At 47.7% G+C, this 17,441-nt stretch overlaps 1 protein-coding gene across 4 annotated transcripts in view; it reads left to right on the top strand.

Annotated features, from left to right (window-relative positions):
* The first annotated feature begins 2,539 nt into the window (after positions 1 to 2,539).
* pnkd (PNKD metallo-beta-lactamase domain containing) overlaps positions 2,540 to 17,441 on the top strand; it is a 39,902-nt gene continuing 25,000 nt past the window's right edge. The window contains exons 1-2 of one of the 4 annotated variants that reach the window (XM_078403258.1): positions 2,540 to 2,712; positions 15,324 to 15,439. In XM_078403258.1, coding sequence (XP_078259384.1) covers positions 2,558 to 2,712; positions 15,324 to 15,439 — 271 coding nt within the window. In that variant the 5' untranslated portion in view covers positions 2,540 to 2,557. Of the gene's footprint in view, positions 2,713 to 2,900; positions 2,951 to 6,141; positions 6,319 to 7,572; positions 7,608 to 15,323; positions 15,440 to 17,441 lie in introns of those variants that run through there. The other 3 variants (XM_078403259.1, XM_078403257.1, XM_078403260.1) reach the window with 3 other exon arrangements.

Below are 17,441 nucleotides of genomic sequence, written 5' to 3' on the forward strand. Positions count from 1 at the left end.
CCCTCCCCTACCCTAGTAGTCCTGCTAGTTTCACTGTCCATATCCCTTTGTTATCACCTCTTCCACAGCCAACAATGGACTACGAGCCAGCACCGCCATTCACTGTGATCATGGCTGATCATCCACAATCAGTACCCCGTTCCTGCCTTCTCCCCATATCCCTTGACTCCACTATCTTTAAGGGCTCTATCTATCTCTCTCTTGAAAGCATCCAGAGAATTGGCCTCCACAGCCTTCTAAGGCAGAGAATTCCACAGATTCACAACTCTCTGGGTGAAGTAGTTCTTCCTCATCTCCGATCTAAATGGCCCACCCCTTATTCTTGAACTGTGGCCCCTGCTTCTGGACTCCCACAACATCGGGAACATGTTTCCTGCCTCTAGCATGTCAAATCCCTTAATAATCTTATATGTTTCAATAAGATCCCCTTACTCAGCAGGTCAGGCAGCATCGCAGGAGAGAAGGAATTTGCTAATGTTACTTTAAATCTCTTCATCTAAGTCAAGGGTTTTTAACTAATCAATTCACCAATTCAAATTTACTTGGCTCCAAGTATAAAGTTAAATGTCTTTTCAATTATATTGTGGATACAGTAGAGTTCTATTGTTTGCAAATGCCTAATCTCTGCTTCCATTACTTTTAAAAATAAAACAAAAATAAACAGCTCGTGGAGGTGAAATTAAAATTAACAGAGAAAGCAAAGAACAGTTCATATACAAGTTCAGAACAATATGATCAATTTAACAGATCAGAACAATATGATCAATTGGCCTGATACAGAGTGGATCTCTAGTGCAAAAATCAGTAACATCCAAAGTTTAAAGATCACGAAGCTGGAACTCTTCAAGAAATAGTTATAAATGTCAAATGTCAACTTATCCAAGAAGTTGAACAAAAATAATTGTTGAAAAACGCAGAGTTGTGAACACTGCTCAGTCTAACATCACAGAATCTACTTACTAAAATGGCGCTGAACTCAACCCATGACCTGCTTACGGGCCCAGTGAGAATGGGCCCGCACAAGTCCTCCACTATCACCCGGAGTACCAGCACACCACAGGGCTGTGTTCTGAGCCCCATGCTCTACTCCCTCTTCACACACGACTGTGTTTGTCACCAACACCATTGTCAAGTTTGCAGACAACACAACGGTGATCGGGCTGATCACCAACGGTGATGAAACAAACTACAGAGCGGAGGTGCAGAATCTGGCGGACTGGTGCTCTGATAACAACCTGTCCCTAAATACCTCCAAGACCAAGGAGCTGATCATCAACTTCCGTAGATCACACAACAGGGAATAGGCTCCGATCCTTATCAATGGGATCAGTGTGGAGAGAGTGTCCAGCTTCAAGTTTCTGGGCACACATTTCAGAGGACCTAACATGGTCCATTAACACTGCTGCGCTGGCCAAGAAGGCGCAGCAATGATTGTTCTACCTGAGAAAACTGAAAAAGTCTGGTCTACCCCAACAGCTGCTGACGACCTTCTACATAGAGAGCATCCTAACACATGGCATCCCTGTGTGGTATCTCAGCTGCACGGAGGCAGAGAGGAAAGCTCTTCAGCGGGTAGTCCATAGAGCTCAGAGGACCATCGGAACACAGCTACCAGCCTTGGAGGGCATCTACAAACACACGATGCCTCAGAAAAGCCACCAGCATCCACAAAGACTCCTCACACCCCTGCAACAGTCTGTTCGAACTTCTACCATCGGGCAGACGATACAAGGCCTTCTACGCCCTCACCTCCAGACTCAGGAACAGCTTCATCCCCAGGGCCATAGCTGTCATGAACCGGTCCTGCTGAGCCGGATGGTCACATCGCACAGTGAACCGGCACAGACCTACTTGCACTTTATTCTGTTTTAAAACTATTTCTAATTTGTTTCATTGGGTTGTTTAAATTAATACTGATTAGCTAATTAATTTATTGCATCGTATGGGAGGCGCATTCCCAATCTCGTTGTACCCCTGTACAATGACAATAAAGATGTATTGTATTGTATTGTATTGTAGGGTCGAATGGTTTATCTGGCACCTCTAGTATCTTTGGTCATGACCATGTCCCGCCCACTATAATACAAGGAGCGGCGGGGAGGGCGGAACGTACGCGATCCTCGCTTGTGATACGCGGACGCGCACGTCAATCGGCACCATATCCCGCCCACTGCCTTAAAAGGAGCGACAAGGAGGGCGGGACGAGGCGTGTGATTCGCGGACGCCCGCGTCAGTCATGGACATGTCCTCCCGCCCATTGTCATACAAGGAGCTGCAGGGGGCGGGACGTGCGCGGTTCCCGTTAGTGATACGCTGGCAGCGGTGTCAGTCATGACCACGTCCCCGCTTACCACCATACAGGGAGGTGCAGGGGGGCGGGACGTAGGCGGTTCCCGCTGCTGATACGCTGGCAGCGATGTCAGTCATGATCATTTGTCCCCGCCTATCACCATACAAGGAGGGCGGGATGAGGCATGTGATTCGTGGACGCCCTTGTCTGTCATGGCCATGTCCCCCGCCCCCCCCTGCCATACAAGGAGCGGCGGGCGTCGTTGTAATGCTAGGCCTGGCTGTCGGTTGCGGCCTGGCAGCGTTGGCTCTTGGCGCGCTCACCTTGCTGGTCTTAGGTTGCCCGCGCTGGGGGCTCCGCCGCTGGCCCGCCGCTCGCAGCCTCTTCATGGCTCGCACCGAGAAGCCGCTCTTCAGGATCGCGTAAGTGTCGAGGAGGGGGGGGGAGAGGGGAGAGATGGGAGAGGGCGAACCGCGCATGCGTCCGTCCGGCCGCCCCGGGATCCCCGGGGGTCGCGAGCTGCGCCGGTGCATAGAAGAAGCGCGTCCCGGAGGACGGTGGTTTGCATTCCCTTAGCACCTTTCACGTCCTCCGCAGCCCTCTCTTTCTGGGTCGTGGGCATCTAATGCAGTGGCTTGCAAGCAAGTTGCAGAAGAAAAAGTTGCGTTTCGTTAGCGCCTTTCACGTCCTCTGCAGCCCTCTGATTGTGAGCCGTGGGCATCTAATTGCAGAGGCTGCAGCAAGTTGCAGAAGAAGTTGCATTCCCTTAGCGCCTTTCACGTCCTCCGCACACCCTACTGATTATGAGCCGTGGGCATCTAATGGGCAGGCAGCAAGTTGCAGCAGAAGTTGCATTCCCTTAGCGCCTTTCACGTCCTCCGCAGCCCCCTCTTTCTAGGTCGTGGGCATCTAATACAGAGGCTGCAGCAAGTTGCAGAAGAAGTTGCGTTTCGTTGGCGCCTTTCACGTCCTCCACAGCCCTCTCTTTTTAGGTCGTGGGCATCTAATGCAGAGGTTGCAGAAGAGTTTGCGTTTCTTTGGCGCCTTTCATGTCCGCTCCGTAGCCCTCTGTTTATGGGCTTGTGGGCATCTAGTGTAGAGACTGCAGCAAGTTGCAGAAGAGGTTGCGTTTCGTTAGAGCCTTACACGTTTTCGGGAGCACTTTCTTTTTCTCTGCCAGTCTTTAGTGCTGAGATTACAGCAAATTGCAGAAGAGGTTGCATTGGTTTAGAGCCTGTCACGTCCTCGAGGGCACTTTTTTTGTGCGCTGCGTGTCTGGTGTACAGACTGCAGCAAGTTGCAGAAGCAGTTGTATTGGTTTAGAGCCTGTCACGTCCCCGGGAACACTTTTATTTGTGGGCTGCGTATCTCTAAGTGTAGAGGCTGCAGCAAGTTGCAGAATAAACCAGCATCTGCAGTTCCTACACGGATACAATCAGTTCAACCGCAAGTACAATAGCAAGAGCAAAAGGGAAGATACAGAGTGCAGAATACAGTTCAAACATTGTAGTGCATCAGTTCCTTGGATATCAATGTATCTGTCTAATTTTGCGATTGTACCTGCCTCAATTGTACGGCGGCACGGTGGCGCAGCGGTAGAGTTGCTGCTTTACAGCGAATGCAGCGCCGGAGACTCAGGTTCGATCCTGACTACGGGTGCTGCACTGTACGGAGTTTGTACGTTCTCCCCGTGACCTTCGTGGGTTTTCTCCGAGATCTTCGGTTTCCTCCCACACTCCAAAGACGTACAGGTATGTAGGTTAATTGGCTGGGTAAATGTAAAAATTGTCCCTAGTGGGTGTAGGATAGTGTTAATGTACGGGGATCACTGGGCGGCTGTTTCCGGCTGTATATATATGATATGATATGATAATTACCTCTGGCTGCACCCACCACCCTTTGTTTAAAAAAAAATTAAATTAAATTTTTAGGTAAATTAAACCTATTCTTACCTTCAATCTATGTCCTCAATGTCCCTGCTTTAGCAAAAGACTGTGTTTACCCAATCTATTCCTCATGATTTTGCACACCTCTATAAAGATCATCCCTCATTCTCCTAGGTCCAAGAAATAAAGTCCTAGCCTGCTCAACCTCCCCCTTTAGCTCAGTCCCCCGAGTCATGACAGCATCCAGGTAAATCTTCTCTGCACCCTTTTCAGCTGGATAAAAACTTTCCTATAACATGGTGACCAAAACTGAACACACTGCTCTAAATGTGGCCTCACCATTGAGTTCTATAACTCTAACATTACCTCTCAATTTCTATGCTCAATACTCTGACTGATGAAGGCCAATGTGCTGAAAATGCAGCCTGAAGATTTTCTTGCTGCAGTCTAAGTTCCTCCTGTTTTTCTCAAGATTCCAGCATTGGACAGGATAGGATTGGTTGAGAAGGATATGGGGCAAATGCAGGGAAGTGGGACTAGTGTAGCTGGGACATGTTGGCCGGTGTGGGCATGTTGGACTTGAAAGGGCCTGTTTCACAGCTGTAAGACTCTCTGCCTATGACTCTATCTGCAGTCTCCTGTGTGTCGAGAATCTCAATAGACAATAGGTGCAGGAGTAGGCTATTCGGCCCCTCGAGCCAGCAGCGCCATTCACAGTGGTCATGGCTGATCATTCACAATCAGTACCCAGTCCCTGCCTTCTCCCCATATTCCCTGATTCCGCTTTCATTAAGAGCTCTATCGAACTCTCTCTTGAAAAGATCCAGATAATTGGCTTCCTTTGCCTTCTGAGGCAGAGAATTCCACAGTTTCACAACTCTGAGTGGAAAAGTTTTTCCTCATCTCTGTTCTAAATGGCCTACCCCTTATTCTTAAACTGTGGCCCCTGGTTCGGGACTCCCCCAACATCGGGAACATATCATATCATATATATACAGCCGGAAACAAGCCTTTTCGGCCCACCAAGTCCGTGCCGCCCAGCGATCCCCGTACATTAACACTATCCTACACCCACTAGGGACAATTTTTACATTTACCCAGCCAATTAACCTACAAACCTGTACGTCTTTGGAGTGTGGGAGGAAACCGAAGATCTCGGAGAAAACCCACGCAGGTCACGGGGAGAACGTACAAACTCCTTACAGTGCAGCACCCGTAGTCAGGATCGAACCTGAGTCTCCGGCGCTGCATTCGCTGTAAAGCAGCAACTCTACCGCTGCGCTACTGTGCCGCTAACATGTTTCCTGCCTCTAACGTGTCCGATTTAGATTCACTTCTGAAGATGGCACCCCCCCACCAGTGCAGCTCTTCCTCAGCAATCAGCAGAACTAGTTTTGTGCACAAGAATTTGGAGCATCTGATCTCGCAAGTAGTGTTTCCAACTTGGCCACGGCGAACACTTGGCTGCTCCATGCAATGCATATCTCTGTGGCCAACGCCTCCAAATCTCATTTGGGTTGTGCAATGCTTGGAACCAACGCAAAAGAATAATTGAGCTGGATTGCAGTGAAACTAAAGAAATACAGTTGCACAATGCCTTTTCTTTGCTGGATGTTCCAAAGCTAATGAAGTACACTGATCATCCAAAATATTATGACCATTTAACATTGATTATCTTGTTACAATGGCTCCTGTCAAGGGGTGGGATATATTAGGCAGCAAGTGAACAGTCAGTTCTTGAAGTTGATGTGTTGGATGCAAGAGAAATGGGCAGGAGTAAAGACCTGAGCGACTTTGACAAGGGCCAAATTGTTATGGCCAGACGACAGGGTCAGAGCATCTCTGAAACGGCAAGGCTTGTGGGGTGCTCCCGGTCAGCAGTGGTGAGTACCGACCGACAGTGGTCCGAGGAGGGACAAACCACAAACCGGCGACAGGCAGGGTGTTGGGCGCCCAAGGTTCATCGATGCGCGAGGGCAACGAAGGCTATCCCGTCTGGTCCAAACCGACAGAAGGTCGACTGTGGCACAAGTCACAGAAAATTTTAATGGTGGTCACGGGAGGAATGTGTCGCAATACACAGTGCATCGCACCCTGCTGCGTATGGGGCTGCACACGGAGGACCAACAGCATATTGGGCAGGTGGTCATAATGTTTTGGCTCATCGGGTCATAATGTTTTGGCTGATCGGTGTATTTTTTCTGGCACTACGAGCTAGGTGGTCAAGTTGCACACAATAAGCTTCCATTAAGCGAGCATAGTGTTGGGGGGGGGGGGGGGGGGGGGGATATAATGAGCATGGATAGAGAATGGTTCATAGAGAGAAGGGATAAATAGGCCAGTTACAGATGGCTGTTGTAACTTGTGTGTACTGCAGCGAACAGTATTTAATTATTTACAAGGTAATTTAATAACCTTATCCCTCATTCTCCCCCCCCCCCCCCCCCCCCGAACATGAGACTCGTTGGAGCCGAGTTAAACCATTCAGCGATCAAATCTACTCTGCCATTCAATAGACAATAGGTGCAGGAGTAAGCTCTTTGGCCCTTCGAACCAGCACTGTCATTCATCGTGATCATTGCTGATCATTCGCATTTGTGTCTGATCCATTTTCCCTCTCAACCCCATTCTCCTGCCTTCTCCCTGTAACCATTGGCACCCTTACTAATCAATCTATTGATCACTACTTCACACTGCCTCGAGAAAGTAACCAATGTAGTAAGCACCACTCACTCCCTGGTTAGACACAAAATGCTGGAGTAACTCAGCGGGACAGGCAGCACCTCTGGAGAGAAGGAATGGGTGACTGGAGAGGGGGCTGGTGTGGGTGGGAAGGGACATGTTAACCAGGAGGTTGTGGAGGGATGCCTTATCTCTGTCTCCCTCTCCCCTCCCCACTCTCAGTCTGAAGAAGGGTCTTGACCTGAAACGTCACCCATTCCTTCTCTCCAGAGAAGCTGCCATCCCGCTGGGTTACTCCAACATTTTGTGTCTATCTTCGGTGTAAACTAGTAGTTCCTACACCATGATCATTCTCTCTTATTCGCCCTCCTGTCGAGCAGAAGTTTACATAAACTTAAGGTTTTTGGAGATTCAAAAACAACAGTTTTCCCACTGTTATTAGAGTCTTAAACTGATCTCTCATAAGGTAGGTATCGCAAAATGCTGGAGCAACTCAGCGAGTCAGGCAGCATCTCAGGAGAGAAGGAATGGATGACATATGGTAGGGGTGGATTCCAGATCTTCCATTCAACCTCATTGCACATTTTCTATCTGCACTTTCTCTGCAGCTGTAACAGTATATTCTGCATTCTTTTTCTTCTTTTGCACTACCGATAGACTTGTCTGGATAGCCCGCAAAGTAAAGTTTTCCACTATATTTTGGCACACATGAGGTAAATGTAACAGAAAATGGTGGAAGAACTCAGCAGGTCAGTTAGCATCTGTGGAGAGAGAACTGTTAATGTTTATAGTCTATGACCATTCTTTAGTTTGGTTTATTGTTGCATGTACCAAGCAAGATACAGTGAAAAGCTTTTTTGTTGCATGCTATCCAGTCAGTAAAAGACTATACATGATTACAATTGAGCTGTCCGCAGCGTACAGATAGAGACGGGATAATGGGAATAATGTTTAGTGCAAGGTAAAGTCCGATTAAAGATAATCCAAGGGTTTTCAATTAGGTAAATGTTGGGTCAGGACTGCTCTCTAGTTGGTGATAGGATGGTTAATTTGCCTGAAAACGGCTGGAAAGAAATTGTAGGAAGGAACTGCAGATGCTGGTTTGAACCAAAGATGGACATAAAGGTGGAGTAACTCGGAGGGGGGGAGATAGGCAGTGTCTCTGGAGAGAAGGAATGGGTGACGTATCGGGTCGAGTCTGAAGAAGGGTCTCGACCCAAAATGTCACCCATTCCTCTCTCCAGAGATGCTGCCTGTCCTGCCGAGTTACTTCAGCTTTTTGGTGTCTGTCTTGGGAAGAAACTGTCCCTGAATCTGGAGGTTGCATTTTCAAACTTCTACACCTCTTTCTTGCCTGGTGGGAGTGGGGAGAAGAGGGAGTGACTGGGGTGAGACTGGCCCTTGATTATGCTGCTGGCATTGCTGAGGCAGTGTGTTGTAGATGGAGTCGATGGATGGGAAGTTGGTTTGTGTGATGGTCTGGGCTGCGTCCACAACTCGATGCAATTGCTTGTGGCCTAGGATGAAGCTGTTCCCAAACTGTGCTCTGGTGCATCCTGATAAAATGCTTTCTATGGTGCATCTGTAGAAGTCGGTGAGAGTTATTGGGGACATGCTGAACTTCCTCGATCTAAGACCATTGTTTCGGTTAGTTTATTGTCACGTGTGCCGAGGTACAGTGAAAAGCTTTTGTTGCGTGATAACCAGTCAGCAGAAAGACAATACATGATTACAATCGAGCCATTTACAGTGTATGGACACATGATAAGGGAATCACTTTTAGTGCAAGGCAAAGTCCAATTAAAGATAGTCCAAGGGTCTTCAATGAGGTAGATGTTAGGTCAGGACTGCTCTCTAGTTGGTGATAGGATGGTTCAGTTGTCTGAAAACAGCTGAGATGAAACTGTCCCTGAATCTGGGGGTGTGCGTTTTCTGTGGTGAAGGGTCACCAAACACAGTTATTATTTCTGTTTGTTTTTCAGTAGAACCTGCCTGAAAGCTGGGTGTTCAGAACATTCTCTGTTCTTAATTATAGATAAGCAGAAAGCAGTGGAACAAAGGGATCTTGCACTTGAAATACAAGTTTAACAAGCAGTGCAGCAAGTAATTAGAGAAGCAAATGGCATTTGATGCAAATAAGGTGACGTACAGAAGTAAGAGAGTTTTACTCCAGCTGTACATGGCTTGGGTGTGACCAAACCTGGCGCACTGTGCTGTTTTGGTCTCCTTTATTTAAGAAAGGGTATGGCAGGCAATTCACTGGGCTGATTTCTGGGATATAGGTGTTGGCTTGTAAGCAGGTTGGGCCTGCTTTCTCAGGAAAGGTTGAAAGATGCAGCTTGGAAATAGGCCCTTTGGTTCATCCGGTCCACACCGACCATCGGTTTGCCTGTTCACACTAGTTTTATGTTATCTCACGTTCTCATCTACTCCCTGCACTAGAGGCAATTTGCAGAGGCCAATTAGCCACAGACCAACACTGACTGACTGGTTGCACGCAACAAAAGCTTTTCACTGTACATCTCTGCACGTGACAATAAACTTAACTAACTAAATGTGTAGGAAGGAACTGCAGATGCTGGTTTACACTGAAGATAGACAAGATGCTGGAGTAACTCAACGGGTCAGGCAGCATCTGGATAGAAGGGATGGGTGACGTTTCTGTTCGAGACCCTTCTTTAGACTGAGAGTCGGGAGTGGGAGACAGATAAGGAAGGGTAGGACATGAAAATGAGGCTCAAGGAAATTGCGGAATAGATTATTGTTAGCTAGGAGAAGGTGACAACAAAACAAACAGTGTAATCAGGGGGACAGTCAGACTGGTTGGAGAACTAGGAAGAGGGAGGTTATAAGTGATAGCAGAATTTTAGCCATTCGGCCCATCAAGTCTACTCTGCCATTCAACCATGGCTGATCTATCTGTCCCTCCTAACCCCATTCTCCTGTTTTCTCCCCATAACCCTTGACACCCGTACTAATGAGGAATCTATCTCTACTTTTAAAAAGTTCCATTGACCTGATCTCCACAGGCTTCTGTGGCAAAGAATTCCATAGATTCACCACCCTCTGACTAAATAAATTCCTTCTCATCACTTTCCTCAATTCTGAGGCTATGACCTCCTAGACTCGCCCACTAATGGAAACATCCTCTCCACATCCACTCTATCCAAACCTATTACTATTCGGTACGTTTCAATGAGGTCCCCCCCCTAATTCTTCTAAATTCCAGCGAGTACAGGTCCAGTGCCGACAGACACTCATCGTAGGTTAACCCGCTCATTCCTGGGTTCATTCTTGTAAACCTCCTCTGGACCCTCTCCAGGGCCAGCACATCCCTCCTCAGATGTGGTGCCCATAATTCAAGGTTTCAAGGGCAGTTTATTGTCACATGTACCAATGAAGGTACGGTGAAATTCGATTTACCATACAGCCATACTAAAAATAAATACTCTCAATACTCCGAATGCAGCCTGTCCAGTGTCTTATAGAGCCTCGGCATTACATCCCTGTTTTTGTATTCTAGCCCTCTTGAAATAAATGTCCACATGTCCTCTTCACCCATCACCCTTGTGCCACTGTCTTCAGACTTTACTAGAGTCTTAGAGTGATACAGAGTGGAAACAGGCCCTTCGGCCCATCTTACCCACACCGACCAACAATATCCTAGCTACACTAGTCCCTCCTGCCTGTTTGTTCCATTTGGACTGGCTACATGCTGAAACCAAACGGTTAAATTTGTTGGATTGTGCAGGGTAGGTGTTGTAGTATCAATGCCCAGTACTAGTCATGTATTTTTGAAGATGTTGAAGGTGGTTTTGGTGACCCTGTGGATGTGGAGAGGATGTTTCCAGTAGATCCTTGGCTCTTCGGCCCAACTTGTCCATGCTGACAAGGATGCTCGTCCACACCAGTCCCATTTGCCCACTTCCTTTCCGGCAGGTTGCCATACCCACCAGGCCCACCAGATGTTCATGACCCTGCTGTCCACCTGTCCTCTTCACCCATCACCCATGTGCCGCTGTCTTCAGACTTTACTAGAGTGATACAGAGTGGAAACAGGCCCTTCGGCCCAACTTACCCACACCGACCAACAATATCCCAGCTACACTAGTCCCTCCTGCCTGTTTGTTCCATATCCCTCCAAACCTGTCCTATCCATGTACCTGTCTAACTGTTTCTTAAACGTTGGGTAGGAAAGAACTGCAGATGCTGGTTTAAATCAAAGGTAGGCACAAAATGCTGGAGTAACTCAGCGGGTCAGGCAGCATCTCGGGAGAGAAGGAACTGGTGACGTTTTGGGTCGAGACCCTTCTTCAGACTCAAATGTTGGGATAGTCCCAGCCTCAACTACCTCCTCTGGCAGCCTGTTCCATACACCCACCACCCTCTGTGTGGAAAAAGTTACCCCTCGAATTCCTACTAAATCTTTTCCCCTTCACCTTAAACCTATTTCCTCTGGCCCTTGATTCACCCACTCTGGGCAAGCGACTCTGTGGAAAAGATCTACCCGATCTTTTCCTCTCGTGATTTTATACTTTAGAGATACAGCAAGGAAACGGGCCCTTCGGTCCACCAAGTCTGTGCTGACCAGCGATCGCTTTATGCTAGCGCTATCCTATACGCTGTGGTTTGGGGAGACAGGAGAATGTACAAACTCCATATCAGTCAGGATTGAACCCGGGCCTGTGGCGCTGTAAGGCAGCAACCCCTGTCTGACATCAAATTTAAATTTTGAGTTTGTTCAAATCTCTGGACACTTCAATTATACTATTTGTGGTATACTTAATTAAGGTTTTGTTTATTGGTGTCACATGTACCAAGATAGTGTAAGGCTTTTATTTGCGTGCTCTCCAATTAAGTCAGATTGCACAGGAATAATCATTTATACAACAGGTAGTAGCGAAGAGAAAAATACCAGAGTGCAGATTTTTGTGTTACAACTTAGCCTGGCAGTTAGAGGGAAAAGTCCAATGTCTGCAATGAGGTAGGTTGGAAGATCCGGACTGCAACCAAGCTTGTATGGGGGGGGGGGGGGTTGTTCAGTAATCAGAGGGGAAGCTGTTAGTTTTAGTTTAGTTTATTGATACAGTGCGAAAACAGGCCCTTTGACCCACCGAGTCCGCGCCGACCAGCGATCCCTGCACACTAACACTATCCTACACCCACTGGGGACAATATTTTTACATTTACCAAGCCAATTAACCTACATACCTATTTATTCACAAAATGCTGGAGTAACTCAGCAGGTCAGGCAGCATCTCGGGAGAGAAGGAATGGGTGACGTTTCGGGTCGAGACCCTTCTTCAGACTGATGTCGGGGGTGGGACAAAGGAAGGATATAGGTGGAGTGTGGGAGGAAACCGAACATCTCGGAGAAAACCCACGCAGGTCATGGGGAGAACGTACAAACTCTGTCCGGACAGCGCCTGTAGTCGGGATCGAACCTGGGTCTCCGGCGCTGCATTCGCTGCAAGGCAGCAACTCTAGCGCTGCGCCACCGTGCCGCGTTGTTCCTGAATCTGGTTGTCTTTCAAGGTTTTGTGGTTGATAGTGCGGTCTGGTAAAGTGGTAGTTATGTTACACAAGTGCAAGGTTGTCATTTTCACTCGGACATTCTCTACAAGGTTCCTGTCACAATATGTGTTGAGAACAAGGACGTGTGTTGGCATGGACTGCACGTAATTGGAGTATGGTTGTGTTACATGGTCATTAATATGGAGGTTTGGATGAAAAATCCCAAGATACAATGCACAGTGTGTCTCTTAGATGCACAGAGTCTCTTGCCTGGGGTAGGTGAATCGAGGACCAGAGGACATAGGTTTAAAGTGAAGGGGAAAAGATTTAATGGGAATCTGAGGGGTAACTTTTTCTCATAAAGGGTGGTGGGTGTATAGAATGAGCTGCCAGAGGAGGTAGTGGTGGCGGGGACTATCCCAACGTTTGGATGCTTTCAAGAGAGAGCTGGATAGAGCTCTTAAGGATAGCGGAGTGAGGGGGTATGGGGAGAAGGCAGGAACGGGGTACTGATTGAGAGTGATCAGCCATGATCGCATTGAATGGCGGTGCTGGCTCGAAGGGCTGAATGGCCTACTCCTGCACCTATTGTCTATTGTTTAAGAAACAATTAGATTGGTACATGGATAGGGCAGGTTTGGAGAGGTAAGGGCCAAACACGGGCATGTGGGACATGTTGGCCAGTGTGGGCAAGTTAGGCTAAAGGGCTTTTCCATGCTGTGACTCTCTAGTTAGATTCCGACCACAACAGTGGTGAATTGAAACTCATTTAATTAAGTCTGGAATTCAGAACTGGTCTCAGTAAGGAGACCACAAAAATCATCAGATTTATGTGAAAGGAATACCTTTTATGGTAGACAGCCGGTAGAACTGCTGGCTCATAACGCCAGAAACCAGGTTCGGTCCTAACCTCTGGAGCTGTCTGTGTGGAGTTTGTATGTTCTCCCAATGACCACGCCGGTGTTCTCCGGATACTCTATAGTTGACCCCTGTTGGTATTTCCTGGCCTGGGCCGCACGCAGATGTGAGATGACGAGTCCTTGGCATGGAGTTGATGTGTGTTGTGTTGACAATACGTAGGGAGTTGTGCATTGTTTCTGAGGCGTGGAGAAGTCAGAAGACGCCATGCCCAAAATGTCAATAATTTAACTTTGCTAAGACTGGTCCCATCCCTGTGATAATGGCATGTTGGCCTTCATGACGAGAGGATTTGAGTATAGGAGTAAAGAGGTAATTCTGCAGTTGTATAAGGCCCTGGTGAGACCACATCTGAAGTATTGTGTGCAGTTTTGGTCTCCTACTTTGAGGAAGGACGTCCTTGCTATTGAGGGTGCAGCGTAGGTTCACCAGATTAGTCCCTGGGATGGGGGGGATTAATCTCGTTCATGTGAGGAAGAATGAGAGGGGTTCTTCACAATCATTATTAGCCAAGTATGTTTTGCAACATATGAGGAATGTTTTATAGAGTCGTATAAAATTATGAAAGGACTGGACATGCTAGATGCAGGAAAAATGTTCCCAATGTTGGGGGAGTCCACAACCAGGGGCCACAGTCTAAGAATAAAGGGGAGGCCATTTAAAACTGAGGTGAGAAAAAAACTTCTTGCTATTGAGGGCGTGCAGCGTAGGTTCACTAGGTTAATTCCCGGAATGGTGGGACTGTCGTATGTTGAAAGGCTGGAGCAATTAGGCTTGTATACACTGGAATTTAGAAGGATGAGGGGGGATCTTATTGAAACATATAAGATAATTAGGGGATTGGACACATTAGAGGCAGGAAACATGTTCCCAATGTTGGGGGAGTCCAGAACAAGGGGCCACAGTTTAAGAATAAGGGGTAGGCCATTTAGAATGGAGATGAGGAAGAACTTTTTCAGTCAGAGAGTGGTGAAGGTGTGGAATTCTCTGCCTCAGAAGGCAGTGGAGGCCAGTTCGTTGGATGCTTTCAAGAGAGAGCTGGATAGAGCTCTTAAGGATAGCGGAGTGAGGGGGTATGGGGAGAAGGCAGGAACGGGGTACTGATTGAGAGTGATCAGCCATGATCGCATTGAATGGCGGTGCTGGCTTGAAGGGCTGAATGGCCTCCTCCTGCACCTATTGTCACCCAGAGAGTTGTGAATTTGTGGAATTCTCTGCCACAGAAGGCAGTGGAGGCCGATTCAATAGTCAAATTATTTGTCACATACACATAAATGTGCAGTGAAATGAAAAATTACCCGCAGTTCAACAATAAGACCAATAATTCACTGGATGAATTTAAAAGAGTTAGATAGAGCTCTAGGAGCCAGTGATATCAAGGGGTATGGGGAGAAGGCAGGCACGGGTTACTGATTGTGGATGATCAGCTATGATCACAATGAATGGTGGTGCTGGCTCGAAGGGCCGAATGGCCTCCTCCTGCACCTATTGCCATTTTGTGTCCATCTTCAGTGTAACCAGCATATAGACAATAGGTGGAGGAGTAGGCCATTCGGCCCTTCGAGCCAGCACCGCCATTCAATGTGATCACGGCTGATCATTCTCAACAATGGCAGTGGCAGTACCTTCCTACACATTTCCTTGATCATCGTCTGCTTTGACCTTACCGCCTCCACATATCGAGACTCCCTCTCCCTTGACTCTCTCTGTCTGTCTCGACCCATTCCTTCTCTCCAGGGATGCTGCTTGGCCCGCTGAGTTACCCCAGCAGGTGGGCACCAGGCATCCTGCTTCACCCTCATCTTGGCACTTGGGAGTGCTGGCGCAGGACTCCAGTTAATCTGGAAGTTAAATCGGTAGGTAGGAGAGCCGAAAGCGATGCTAGTCTACTGTCCCACTGGCAAGATGTGTAAAGATAATCCTTTAACATGACCCCCTCTTTCCCCCACCCAGTGAGTTCCCCCCCCCCCCCCCCCCCCTCAAACAACCTCCCCCTCCCTTTCTTTATGCTAACGTTCGATGCTCTTTTGCAGATACTCGCTGTACGCGAAGACCAGACTCGGCTACATATTTCACAAAAAGCTGTTGAAGAGGACGCGAGAGCTTTATCCCACTGGCCACTCCATTGTGTGTCCGATGATCATTGATGGTAAGTGTCAACTAACTCTGGTCTTGCCACACCTCTCCACACCACTTCAGAAGTGATAGCAGCAGGATTAGGCCATTCAATCGTGGCTGATGCATCTCTCCTTCGCAACCCCATTCAACCTGCCTTCTCCCAATTACCGCTGAGACTTGTACTAATCAAGAATCTATCTATGTAGGAAAATAACTGCAGATGCTGGTACAAATCGCAGGTATCACAAAATGCTGGAGTAACTCAGCATGTCAGGCAGCATCTGTGGAGAGAAGGAATGGGTGACAATTTTTTATATATCTTTGCCTTAAAAATATCCACTGACTTGGCCTCCACCGCCTTCTGTGGCAATGAATTCCACAGATTAACCACCCTCTGACTAAAGAAATTCCTCCTCATCTCCTTCTTAAAGGAACGTTCTTTAATTCTGAGGCTATGACTTCCAGTCCTAGACTCTCCCACTAGTGGAAGCATCCTCTCCACATCCACTTTATCCAGGCTTTCCTTTGATGCATTTCTTTAAAACGTTGCCTTTGGGTTGATTGGACATTTGCAGTCTGATTGTTGGAAGGTGAGATTGCGGGAAATAAGTAGGAGGGGAAACTGAGAGAATCTATATACTAAAACTCTCGTTTGTAATCTTGTTTGTGACTGAACTTCAGCCAAAACGGTACACGATAGCACGACAATTTTAGGCCCACCTTACTCACCATTGTCACTTTAGTGATAATGCAAGTAGTTTTATTGAAATTGGTGTTATATTTTTAAAGTTATTCACATTTTTAAGTTTAAAAGGAGGGGAGGATGGAAGGGGGGAGAAGGGAGAGTGGAGGGGGGGGGGGGTTGGGTAGGGGGGAGGACAGGGTGCTGCACCAATGCAGGAGAGGTTTGGGCCCAACGGTTCCACTTGGTCTTATTAAAACTGAACGTAAAGATGAGGGAATGGGAGCATTCAAGAGAGCTAGATAGAGCTCTTAAGGATAGCGGAGTCAGGGGGTATGGGGAGAAGGCAGGAAGGGGTACTGATTGAGAATGATCAGCCATGATCACATTGAATGGCGGTGCTGGCTCGAAGGGCCGAATGGCCTCCTCCTGCACCTATTGTCTATTGTCTATAAACCAAAAGTTATCAAAGAGTCAAAAGCCCGGTGAGGTGTCTTGGACATCGGTAGGAAGGAACTGCAGATGCTGGTTTGTGATAGTCACAAAATGCTGGAGTAACTCAGCGGGACAGGCAGCATTTCTGGATAGAACGAGTGGGTGACATTTCGGGTCGAGACCCCACTTCAGACTGGGAGTCAGGGGAGAGGGAGCCGCAGAGATAAGGAAGAGTAAGGTGTGAAAATGAGACATCAAAGGGGACGCAGTTCAAGAAACATGTAGAATAGATCTTTGTTAGCTACACTGATCAGCCAAAACATTATGACCACTGACAGGCGAAGTGAATAACATTGATTATCTTGTTACAATGGCACCTGTCAAGGGGTGCGATACATTAGGCAGCAAATGAACAGTCAGTTCTTGAAGTTGATGTGTTGGATGCAGGAGAAATGGGCAGGAGTAAAGTCCTGAGCGACTTTGACAAGGGCCAAATTGTTATAGCCAGATGACTGGGTCAGAGCATCTCCGAAACTCCGGTCAGCAGTGGTGAGTACCTACCGACAGTGGTCCGAGGAGAGACAAACCACAAACCGGCGACAGACAGGGTGATGGGCGCCCAAGGCTCATCGATGCCCGAGGGCAACGAAGGCTATCCCGTCTGCTCCGAACCGACAGAAGGTCGACTGTGGCACAAGTCACAGAAAATGTTAATGGTGGTCACGGGAGGAATGTGTCACAATACACAGTGCATCGCACCCTGCTGAGTATGGGGCTGCACACGGAGGACCAACAGCATATTAGGCAGGTGGTCATAATGTTTTGGCTCATCAGATCATAATGTTTTGACTGATCGGTGTAGAAGAAGGTGACAATGAAGCATACAGAGATAAATTTTAATTGGGGCAGTCAGACT

The sequence above is a fragment of the Rhinoraja longicauda genome, chromosome 8 (genome assembly GCF_053455715.1).
Source record: "Rhinoraja longicauda isolate Sanriku21f chromosome 8, sRhiLon1.1, whole genome shotgun sequence".
In the NCBI taxonomy this organism is placed as follows: Eukaryota; Metazoa; Chordata; class Chondrichthyes; order Rajiformes; family Arhynchobatidae; genus Rhinoraja; species Rhinoraja longicauda.